General features: G+C 34.3%; 2 protein-coding genes across 3 annotated transcripts in view; one reads left to right on the forward strand and one right to left on the reverse strand.

Moving 5' to 3' along the window:
- Positions 1-2,708, reverse strand: part of LOC127837784 (G-protein-signaling modulator 2-like) — a 59,283-nt gene extending 56,575 nt beyond the window's left edge. Inside the window, exon 1 of one of the 2 annotated variants that reach the window (XM_052365160.1) lies at positions 2,572-2,708. The gene's annotated coding sequence lies outside the window, so the exon portion shown is untranslated. Of the gene's footprint in view, positions 1-2,502 lie in introns of both variants that reach the window. The other variant, XM_052365161.1, reaches the window with a different exon arrangement.
- Positions 2,709-2,815: 107 nt separating this feature from the next.
- Positions 2,816-12,975, forward strand: part of LOC127837783 (pre-mRNA-splicing factor SYF1-like) — a 52,080-nt gene continuing 41,920 nt past the window's right edge. Inside the window, exons 1-3 of the mRNA XM_052365159.1 lie at positions 2,816-2,971; positions 9,557-9,705; positions 11,569-11,692. Coding sequence (XP_052221119.1) covers positions 2,897-2,971; positions 9,557-9,705; positions 11,569-11,692 — 348 coding nt within the window. The 5' untranslated portion in view covers positions 2,816-2,896. The remainder of the gene's footprint in view (positions 2,972-9,556; positions 9,706-11,568; positions 11,693-12,975) is intronic.

Below are 12,975 nucleotides of genomic sequence, written 5' to 3' on the forward strand. Positions count from 1 at the left end.
GTACCTTTCCCCCTTTTGGGGTAAAAAAACGCTGCTTTCCCAATTAGGAAAAACATACAAATCTTCCAATTGCTGTCAAAAATTCCCAATGAAGGTTTTTAAAAAAATAAAATAATAATTATTATATTTCATGAATAAACTGCAACATAGTTATCATTTTTTAAGTATTTGGAAGCAAACAATAAAATACACCTATTTCCCAACTTCATGACACGATTTTCACCAATTTAAGGGTTTTTCGCGAACAATTTTCCCAATTGGGCAGCTAGGGACCGGTGCTTTTTCCCAATTGGGAAAAAAAATCGCTGATCCATGATCATCAAGGTTTTGAACCACAGACAATCTGCTCAGGCAACAAAAATAATATTTCAACAGATCATTTACAAACCTTTCACCCTGCATTGGTGACTGTCCATTTTGAGAGGCTTTAAAGATTATAGAGGATGAAAGAAAGTATCTACTTTCAGTACTTTGGTATATAGCTTAGGACAGGTTTTTCTTTCAACTACAATGTATACCTTGCCTATTATATAAGTTGGGTCATTTTATGGAAGATACACTACTAAGACCAAAGGTGTGGAAATATGAATAACAAGAGATGTGTTTGTCAGAAACACAATGCCCCCCTACTGCGCTGCTTTTTATTTAATTATTTTCTTTTTATCATTTGGCAGGTACAGATAATTATCTCCCTTTAAAGCTTATTACTTCCCCTGGATTTGTTTATTCTTACCTTTGACATTGAAGAATGACCTTGACCTTTCACCACTCAAAATGTGCAGCTCCATGAAATACACATGCATGACAAATATCAAGTTTCTATCTTCAATTTTGCAAAAGTTATCGCAAAACTTAAACCAAACTTAAACACTTTCATTCTCATTTTTTTAAGTATTGGTTGGCAAAAAACAACAACACTTATTTCAAAAAAACACAAAATTGTCACAAAACCAGGTTTTCATTGTGAAAAAAAATCTGATAAAGGGAGACAACTCAAACTGAACTTTTGAAATGAACAAACAAAATTAACCCCCTTTGTAAGTTTGTTTAAAAAAAAAATCTATTTTTAGTCGTGGCGACCTTGACATTGGAGATATTGACGTGATTCTTTCGTGCGACACACCGTCCCATGATGGTGAACAAATGTGCCAAATGATTTTAAAATCTCACAATGAATGACATAGTTATGGCCAGGACAAGCTTGTTCCGCCCGCCCGCCAGCCAGCCAGCCAGCCAGCCCGCCCGCCCGCATTCGCCAATCTAATTACCAGTTTTTTCCTTCGGAAAATCTGGTTAAAAATTATCAAATGGGAAGAGGTAACCTAGCATTGGCAATACGTATGGGGCTCGTTTACAGGTCCTATTTGTTATCTCTGCTGTAAAATGAGATTTTAAATGAATTTTTTATTGAAAGCAAATATTTGTAACAAAATATAAATTTGATTTAATGTTGAATTGCTTAAAATTTACAAGGAAGTAAAAAGATTTCGAACATTTCTGGTTTTGTTACAATTGAAGTTTTAATTGATACACCTGTACAGGAAAAAATATGTTAAAAGTACCATCATAATTTACAATCAATGACAAAGAAGAAAAATGTAGGTTTTATACACATGTCTTATTATAAATGAAATGCAGCCTTTTGAAATTCACCATCCATTTCAGTCTCTATTATAGAAATTTATTTTAGCAGTAATGAGGCTAAACAGTTATTCAAATTATAGCATGTGAATTAAGTGTTAAATATATTAATTAAACTCAGTTTAATACAGCAATAACACAACATTAACACTTAAGTGTGTGTTTGTATTTGTACATGTTGTCCCCAAAAGTGCGAAATGAGAGTTGTTTATGATTAATGATAATTGGAATGGTGTAATGAGGGGTATAAAATCACTTCTCCCTCAAATTTGAACCTAGGCTGAACCCTGAACCTATTTGAAGCAAAATATACGTAAAACTAAGATCTATGATGTAAATGTAACATTTCTCCAAAAGATGTTACCACTTCTCCCTATTTGGCTTTAAGCAGAAGTGACTTCTCCCTAAATTTTGAGCCTAGCTAGACCCCTGCAAAATCCGGCATTTCGCGTGATTTTGTTCCCCTCAAAAAAGGCCAGGCCCTTTCCCCAAAATCAGATAAAAACACCTTACTCTGGTGGTTGTGAGTTTAATGCCCTGCTTGAGCTCCGTATTTTCTTAATATTGGGATTTTCTTTTACCATTTTCCTTTGGTAATGACACATGTACACCAGGAAAAGGCCTGAACACAGACAGTAATAAAGAGAGGGACACACAATTAAACATACTTAAATCTGCCACTAGCAAACAGTGACATACTGACAGTCAATGGAAAGACACAGTGCTTTGGCATTTGTTTTTTCATTGACACACTCAATGTTGAGAATGACAGTTGACAATGTGTACACTGTCAGTGTGACAAGTCGCAAATAGCTACCACAAATTATCAATATATCATTACGAAGGCTACTGAATAGTTACCCTGATTACATCCAACAAAGTCGACGTTTACACGCCCCGAAAGCACAACATAAATTCAAAGCTACTCACTGTTTATTTTTGGCTCTTCAAATTGCAGTCTGGATATTAAATGGAACCAGAACCAGTCAGAGAATTTTCAATTTTGGACGAGTTTATTTCGAATTAAGGGTATTTAAAATTAAGACTAATTTTAGGTTACTGTTTTGAAGACTGATACTTAAAAAGAATAAATTATCTAGATAGTTTATGATTATATGATCAAATTTGACGTACACAAGTACACCTTAAAAGAATTTAAGGAACATAAATTAAAAAAAATAACGTGATCCACCCTCAATATGAAATACGTTTACCATACGAATTCAACATGGCGGCTCCCTGTAACTAATTTGTGATGGTAGTGAAACAATGCTCTTCTGACGTCAAAATGCCGGTAGTAGACAAAGATCCTAGGAAAAATATATTCTTCGTAAGTGCATACTTGTTTGTTAATTGATATTTACATGGTATATTTCATTTAAGCTCTTTGTAAGTGCCATATTTTAGATCCATTTTTTATTCATTGGAACTGTAATACGTTTCGGATATTTGTAATTCGGACAGATTCATTGATACCAAAAATCTTATTCATGTTCTAACAACATTATAGTAGCAAGTGTCCATTTTGTTTCTGTATAAATCACACTGAAATTTCATTTAAGCGTTGTCACAGTGTAAATATTGATAAGTGAAATGTTACGGATTGTTAGGTATTGGATAGTCCAAAGATCTAATATGATTATAGGTGCTACCTAATTTAGGGGCAAAAGCTTTTTAAGTTTTTTGATAACCATGTATTTTTAATAAATATATGGACATGGACAGGTATCTGGCAGGATTCTAATTTTCTTTCGCAAACTATTGTTAAATAGTTTAAATTTTGTCGCCACTAAAAAACTAGCCATTTTGTAGAAATTCTTAAATCTCAGTCTAAACTGCATACACTTATAGTTACAATTTGAATGCAAATATTAGAATGCATCATGTTAAATCATCCCCATTTTTTTATTTAAACATTCATATTACACATAACACAGTACATATATAAAAAGGTATGTGGTATAGGAGGTTTTGGGGATTCCGATAATGACGTCACGTTTGCGCATGCTCAAATTTTGGCCGTCAAAACTGCGGCCATTCTGCTATTGTTTGCTTGTGATGAACCGCATCGTGATAAGGTTACAATCATATTTGCGACCCTTTTGAAGAACAAAAAATACTCAGAACTTGAAATTCTTTCAGATTACAATGAATCCAATGAACGAACACAAATAAGGACGAAAACAAACAACAAATTGATTGAATTTATGTAATCAACATATAGAAACTGATTTGAACCTATTTGTCTGTAAAAACTTACCTTGTTACAGATTAACTAAATCCTCTTGATAAATGTAAATGCTTTTATTTAATTGTTCACACCAGTTTTTACACTCTTTAATTCAGCATTTTTAACCCAGTGTTTAATTGCCCCTTTGATTATCACAAACTGATTATCTCGACATGATCGGATACTGTCCAGACAATTACTATGAAAACAGTGTGTAATAAACCCAGGGACCTATACTTGTATGACTCTGTATGGGGTCTCTGCATAAACCACATGTGTCTGGTCATTAAACTCAATTTATGATACCTTCATGTCATCTCTTGGCATATTAAGTCAAAAACTTAACAGTTGCTTTAATAAAATATTTGAAAATAGAAATTTGTCCGAAATGGATTAACTGCTTGGAAATATTAAGTATATATATTAGCCAGTTTAAACATAACAATAAAGTGTTTAATAACTATACATGTAAAATATTTTACAAATTTACTGCTACACAATTAATGTATTTAACGGGTACCTGCTAATGTAAACTAATGTACCTGCTATAATGTGTAAAGATCGTGCGTTACTGCAGTGTTCGAAACATCATCATGAAAACAAGCAATCGCGTTTGGTCATTATACGGATATAAAATACTTGCGTAAATTTTTTATTTAGATTTATGGTATCATAAAATGCTAGATTTGTATCGCTCATTATCACTAGAGAAGAGTTTTCAATATACATGTACGCCATGCAAAGACAGTTAAATTTGCACCATATAAATTCAGGTGTTTTTTCAATTGGAATGCTTAAATTTATTAATATTTTCATTCAATGTAAACGAAACGAAAATTCATTCAATGTAAAAGAAAATTAATAACTACATTTCAAGATTAAAATGTATTGAGCTATTTAAGGACTTTGTTTTATAACTGATTCAATACACCCCTTACACTAAATTTCAATCTCTGATGAAAAATAACACTATCGCATCCACACCACTTATAATAATATTCAAATTACTGTATGTTTTATAATTTTATTTATTAAAGTCTTACTTAAAAAAGAATACGAGTATGTATAGTTTTGTTTTGTGAAATTGTAAGTATTAAGTCTTCCGACGACCTTTACTCTGATACAATGTAATTGGCCGCGATCGAGAAGTTGACGGCCAATCTATTTTTAGTAACGGAAAACCCCTTTTGTGACGTCACACAAAAACCTCCTATTGTGTGGAGATACAAAACACTTAACATCATTTATTTGCACATAAAATAATAGTTATAAAAATAAGTAGTACTAAAACACTGTCATCAACCTAGAGTGCATAAGTATTTACGTATATGACTGTATGAAATTACAAAGTGGTGTTATTTTATTACCTGTTACAAAATTAACAATGCTGGTTTTGTACTAACCATAAAACATTTATCATTGATTAACAAGTAACAACCAATTTATTAATTACACAATATAAAGGAAGTCATATTAATTGCATTATGCATTTACTAAACAAGCTATTTGCTACTGGTTAGAATTACACTGACTATCTTACTAAAAATGATCACAACAGGTACTTAGTGCTTTTACATACTTTTGGTAAGTTTTGTATTACTAGTTTGACTTTTATTGGCAGACACTTGTCGATATACAGACTAAATTTGCATTAGAACTTTCATATTTTTTCAGCATAATTGCCTTTAAATTGTTAATTTAACAACCCTTTGACATTGTTTGCACATCTGATCGTATTATACCATAGCTGATTTTTGTTTATAGATAGACAGATATAGACTTTTCAAAGTTCTATAAAAGTTCACACATGTTCCATCCAAGTAAACCAACAGAACCAATAAAGATCACCACAGATAATAACTGTGTGTATAGCTTGGAAACCTTGATGGTTCAGGAATCTCTCCTTTGTTGATTTCTGTAAACCAACACTGTCAGTTTTGCTGGATAGAATTTCTTGTGTGATGCCCAGCTCTTGCCTTGGCAGAACAGCTTCTAAAGACGGAAAACCAACAAATATCTTAAAATCTGATCAATAATGCAGACAATTTATAAATGTCTTGTTTTTTGTTGACTTCGAATCTGGAAGATTTTTTACGTAAAATTGTGGTAAGAAAAACCAAAGGTATCGGATTTTGTGATTTTAGGCCTAAACTTATTATAGGGATATGCAACCTTTCGGGATATCAGTAAAGTGCGAGCAGAAGAGGTCTAAATACGTTAAAAATTAAAGCTAAACGGCTAAAAAGTTAGATCGGAATATCTTTAAATTTTGTGAATAAATGTGTTTCTAATGGATAACAACGACAACTTACCAGAATATTGCTCATGATCACACGTACAACTTCTTTCTGAGAGCGAATGGAAAATGCGTCACGAATTCTGACAAATAAACAGTAGGGTGGCGTTATTGAAATACCGTGATAATACTGGAAGAATAGAGATGCCAACTATAATGTTTAAAACAAATATTTTTTTTATCAAGCGTTTGTGATTTGTCAGGATAATAATAACAATAAGATATCGAAAAGATCAAAGCAAATAAATTCAACAGAAATCTGAGATTCGGCAATATATTTAAGACGGGTTATGTTCACGTAAATTGTGTTTGGTAAAGACTGTCACTATATGTAGTGGACCAGTCTTCGGCTTATACCCACTGATGAAGAGTTTTCAGGGGAGATAATTTAGTAATGTCTTAATTCTGGAACGGTTGCGAAGAAAAACAAATAATGCAAGAATACTAAGTGCGATTTGCTACACAATTATGATGTCATTGATAAAAAATTTCCTGAGGTATGTATTTACATGTGATTTAGCATATGTCAAAGTGTTTTTGATTTGTTCAAGGTCATAAATAGCATCGCGAAAATATATGTGGCGTGACAAATTTTTTTGAGACGCATCCATATGTGGTATTCTTATGTAATTTTATGGTCTAAATTTCCATATGTATGAACGGTCAACGCCCGCTTCGCGGGCTTTTGCCCGTATAAATATGCAAAGATTGGAAACATTCATTCAGACCAATAGAAATTATTGGAAATTCTTGCATGGAATACAAGATCTGCATCATGTGACATCAATCAGGTTGCTGGTCTCCCTGTTTTATCTGGGGATATCATTCGCTATGGAAGTGTGTCCCCCCGCTTGATTCCAAAAACAAAATTTCATGACTTTACTATAGAACTGCAAACATGTGAACATACATGCCATACGTCCCGGATTGTCCGGGAAATCTGTCAAATGTCCTGGATTTTACAAATTCCATATATACATGTACCTTATCTTAGGCTTAACTGCACCTCTTCTGTGTTCCTACTAATACGCAGCGTCTCCATGGCAATGCCTACCCGAATAGGTGACTACGCTACGTGTCAAAATCGATCAATTAACAAGGGTCTTGTTATCATATCGATTGTCTCACGTTTGTAGTCAAACCTAAAAGGCGGCATTGTTTAATGTGGTTGTTAATTGGCTTTAATATACTACGTTATAATTTCCCTCTGCGTATAAGGGCAAAGGAGTTGTTCACACATCTGAAGATTTGTGTGTTTGTGAATTAGTCATGCGTGAATAACACCATGTCAAAATCAATCTATATTTTCAGAGGCTTTGTTATGCCAAGCACACTTAGAATTGGTCCGTATTGTGTACTCCTCCACGATAAAATTGTGGACAGTTACTTCGGAGACTTTTGATGAAAACATCGAGGCTAACAACATATTTATCGTCACCTACCGGTTTCACCGGAAGGGATTTATGGTTTGCGCTCTGTGCGTCTGTGAGTCTAGCTGTCTGTCTGTCAGTCCATCAGTCTGTCACACTTTTCTGGATCCTGCGATAACTTTAAAAGTTCTTCATATTTTTTCATGAAACTTGAAACATGGATAGATGGCAATATGGGCATTATGCACATCATTTCATGTTGTTCCTACATCAAAAATTCTGGTTCCTATGGCAATAAATATAATAAAAAATCTTACAATGATGGAGCCGGTAGGGGACATATATTGCTTGGCAATAGTCTTGTTATTGCTGTAAAGTAAGTTTGCTTTGAAAAATTCACCCATTTACAAAAAAATCCTCATCCTAAGGGCTGAGGATCCCTTCCCCCAAAGTAGTGTGAGGGCGCTGTATCCCGTAATTGGTCTGAAAATTTATGGCATGTATGTGTGAAACATAAAAAAGTTACCATATTTTTAGTAGCATTGATATATTAAAACTGATTTATTTGAAAAAAATGTGTCTCTGAACCAATATTAAGGTATAAAATAACACTAATAAGTTAGGCCAACTATTTAAGTATATATCTGCCTTTGCCTAAAACTGTATTGTTTCATTATAAATACTTCTGATTTACGTATCATTTTAAATGTAATATAAAAATGTACACGGCTACAAAAACTTTGTGATTTAAACGTAAATAGTCTCGGAGATATTCATAAGCGAATCTTTGTAACATTTGAGGCTGATCAATATTTTGTTATTGAAAAATACATGTCTTTGCCCTCAACCTAATATTTCTAAATTAACATTTCATTTTTGAATATTTAGAGGTAATATAAAAAGCTATTGCAGAAAATAAAATTAGTTATTTTAACTAAAGTAGTTCAGAAGATTTTTAGTGGAGAAACTTTGAAAGATTTCAGGTCTTGGCATACTTTTGTTATTGCCTTTTGCCTTAAATTGTAATTTTATTAGCTCGGCTGTTTTCGGAGCAAACCCGAGGTATTGTCATATCCAGCTGGTCGTGTCGTGTCCGCTGTCCGCATCGTGCTAAAACCTTAATATTTTGTTAAGGTTTTGAACATTGGCTCTAAAATCAAAGTGCTTTCACCTACAACTTTGAAACTTCATATGTGTAGCTGCACCTAGATGAGTTCTATACGCCACACCCATATTTGGGGGGTTACTAGGTCAAAGGTCAAGGTCATTGTGACCTCTAAACAAAAAAATAATCTGACAAGCTTTCATTTCTTCAAATTGCACCCACAGCCGAGCGTGGCACCCGTTATGCGGTGCTCTTGTTTAAGAAACAATATATTGATATTGCCTTCACTCATTACTGATAAATAATATTAGCAAGACAATAAACAATGTGAATACACATCTGCGATAGAGGCGCAAACGCATTTGCTATAAGGGAGACCATGGCCCCATTGTGGATTAAGAGCATTTATTGGTATACTTGTGACACCACATGCCTGCATATGAGTAGATAAGATGATGCGCGGCACTTTCTCATGTGACTGAAATATTGTCGCCTGGCGAATTTCCGTGAAAACCTGATAACACTAATCTTTGTTTCTTGATAGATCTTTGGATAGTCATATTTGTATTGGGAATCCAGTATTTAATATGGTTGGGATTCAGTTTACACCTATCTGTAGCAGTCACCGTTGGTCATATTCTTATCATTTTAATAGTCATTTCTGTCAAATAATGCAGCCAAAGCAATGACTTGTACATGGTTTTAGAACTTTCTTTTAAATGTCCACAGCATGACTCTTGAATTTTTTTCTTTACCACAATGCCCCAGAAAGGGATCTTGTACATTACATGAAGAAGATGAATAAGGTTCTCTGATAGGTTTGATCATTTGTATTATCAACAGTGCTCTCAATCCACCACAACCACACAACGTAACTTAATTAAAGGGTGATATGCCTTTTGTTGTTTCTGTAGGAAGAGGAGGACCTTCCATTTGAAGAAGATATACTCCGCAATCCTTACACGGTGAAATGCTGGCTGCGCTATATCGAGCACAAGAAGGAGGCCAGTGTCAGTGCCCTCAATGTCATCTATGAGAGAGCCCTCAAGGAGCTACCTGGAAGGTTACATTCTACGCTTCAGCTGACTTAACCCTCTCCCACTTAGATACGTATTTAACCCTTTTCCCACTAAGTTACGTATTTTTACGCATTTCTAGTCCCTTAGAAAGTTTACTTTAAGGTAGCGCACCTCTAATGATTTCCCGCGATTTCTTCGAAGGTTGAAGAGCCTACTATTAGGTGCCGTAGCCTAGTGGTTAAGGCGATAGACTAGAAATCTTTTGGGATATTCCCGCGCAGGTTCGAATCCTGCTGATGACGTATACTTTTTTGCGACGCGTTTTATTTATTTTCTAACGTAATTTGATTTAATATGGCAAATAAGCTATATTTATTGTTAAATATGTTGCAATTTTTATGCACATTCTTCAATTATTAAAATTAAAACAACGTTATGGCGAAATTGGGTGATTTACTGTTGAAAATACGAACCATGCATGTTGCATTTTTATTTTTATTTCAAAAAGTAAACGGTAAATCTGTCTAGTTCTTGGTATTTTTGCTGTATATAGTGTTTCTATAAAAACTAAGTTTAAAATATGACTTAAATGATACTATTTTGAATTTTATGACACTTTGTTTTTAACCGACCCAATTTTTACTTGGCTGAAATCACTTACATTTCATGGCGCTCTTCCATAGATAAAAATTTGTAAAAAATAAATGTCTTTAAAAGAATACTTATTTCATCTTGTTTAAACTTTAAACACCTTTACAGCATCTGTACACACCAACTGCATGCCCATATTTGGAAATTTGAATGAATTATGGAACTTTTATATACCCCAGGGGTGAAAATAAACTGGACAAAAGCCGAGCGTGGGGGTGGTTTTGAAAAAATCGGTATATTTTTTTTAAAAGCATGGAAAGCCTACCTACAAATTTGCATGTAGTTCAGTGAAATGATGCTGATTAGGAAAATAATTAATAAGATTATATTTGGATATGTGCCCATTAGAGGTGCGCTACCTTAATTAAAGACCTTTCTTACTAGATTCAAGTGTTAAAGGCTTCATTTCCAACAATTATATACTGATGAGCAGCAAACAGCATAAAACCTGCAGGCTGTTCAGGTTTTATGCTGTTTACATATAGCCATTTTCATTAGCTTCTGAGTGGGAAATGGTTAAGCATATTTTTGTTCCCCAGTCTATACTGGGGGGCATATTGTTATTGCCCTGTCTGTCTGTTTGTTGGTTTGCGTCAAACTTTGACATTTGCCATAACTTTTGCAATACTGAAGATACATGTAGCTACTTGATATTTGGCATGCATGTGTATCTCATGGAGCTGCACATTTTGAGTGGTGAAAGGTCAAGGTCATCCGTCAAGGTCAAAGGTCAAATATATGGGCGGACATAGTGTTTCACAAACACATCTTGTTTAATTGTGAAATTGTTCCTTAGATGACTGGCCAAACTGCATTTTTTTCACTACTTTGCAAAATGTATCTGTACAAGTGACCATAAGAAATTAGCCTTGCTGTTAACATACTAGTTTTTTTCATTAATATCAGCAAAATAAAAATTTGATATAGGTTCTATCAAAGATAGTAAATACTAAATCCGTTTTAGAATATTTCCTGGATGTATGCACATTTGGTATCCTCTAATTGGGTACGTTTCTAAAAAATATCGGATTAGAAATGTACATATTCAGATAACAGATTTATATTAAGGAATAACAAAAAAGGATATTGTTTTATGACGTGTAAAACTGCACTTTATTATGTACGGTTTTTAAAATAATTTAAAATATATAAGTTTTTTGTCCTCATTAAGTACATACAGGTCTAAAATCATATGAAACAATTTTCAAAACACAACCAAAACTTTGATACAAGCCATGCAGTTTTTGTCTCTGCAGCTATAAGTTATGGTACCATTATCTGAAGCTGCGTCGGCAGCAGGTCAAGGGAAAGTGTATCACGGAGCCTGCCTTCGAGGATGTGAACAGTGCGCACGAGAGGTCGCTCGTGTTCATGCATAAAGTAAGAAGAGTTTTAGACTGTCACAGTCTGTTTTATATTGATTGCATAGAAAGTCTGCAGATTTTTGACATTCAATATCTCACATTTTTCATTTATGATAACCTAGATCTTACATGTATTTCAGATGCCAAGAATCTTGATGGATATTGCTGTTACATGTAATTGGGGTGTTTAAAATGATATAGAGGATATTTGTTCATGTCAGTGTAAGATCATTTGTCGTTTGTTATTTCACGAGTGATCATAGAAAATGTATTTTCATGAGTGGCGCAGCCAGAGTGAAAATATATTTTTATCCAGGTTTTCCGAAGGAAAAAACTGGTTATTAGATTGGCGAATGCGGGCGGGCTGGCTGGCTGGCGGGCTGGCTGGCGGGCGGGCGGAACAAGCTTGTCCGGGCCATAACTATGTCGTTCATTGTCAGATTTTAAAATCATTTGGCACATTTGTTCACCATCATTGGACGGTGTGTCGGGCGAAATAATTAAGTCGATATCTCCAAGGTCAAGGTCACACTTTGAGTTCAAAGGTCAAAAATGGCCATAAATGAGCTTGTCCGAGCCATAACTATGTCGTTCATTGTCAGATTTTAAAATCATTTGGCACATTTGTTCACCATCATTGGACGGTGTGTCGCGCGAAATAATTATGTCGATATCTCCAAGGTCAAGGTCACACTTTGAGTTCAAAGGTCAAAAATGGCCATAAATGTCCCTTGAGATATAACCTTCATATTTGGTATGCATGTGTATATGGACAACGCCTTTCCATACGCACACAAATTTTCACCGTCCGTCCGTCCGTGTGTCCGTCCGAAAACTTTAACGTTGCTCATAACTTTTGCAATATTGAAGATAGCAACTTGATATTTGCCATGCATGTGTATCTTATGAAGCTGCACATTTTTAGTGGTGAAAGGTCAAGGTCATCCTTCATGGTCAAAGGTCAAAAAAAAAAATTCATGTGCATATCTCCAATGTCAAGGTCGCCACGACTAAAAATAGATTTATTTTAAAACAAACTTACAAAGGGGGTTAATTTTCTTTGTTCATTTCAAAAGTTCAGTTTGAGTTGTCTCCCTTTATCAGATTTTTTTCACAATGAAAACCTGGTTTTGTGACAATTTTGTCCCTTGTTTTTATGATCAATTGTGAAATAACAAACGATCTTACACTGCCATGAACACATTTTCTGGTTCTTTTATGCCCCTTTTTCAAGAAAATAATTAACAGCTGTTTCCCTTTTGCTGAAAAGTTACCCTTTCTCCCGTGGCGTGCCTCAAT

This window comes from Dreissena polymorpha, chromosome 7 (genome assembly GCF_020536995.1).
Source record: "Dreissena polymorpha isolate Duluth1 chromosome 7, UMN_Dpol_1.0, whole genome shotgun sequence".
Classification (NCBI taxonomy): domain Eukaryota; kingdom Metazoa; phylum Mollusca; class Bivalvia; order Myida; family Dreissenidae; genus Dreissena; species Dreissena polymorpha.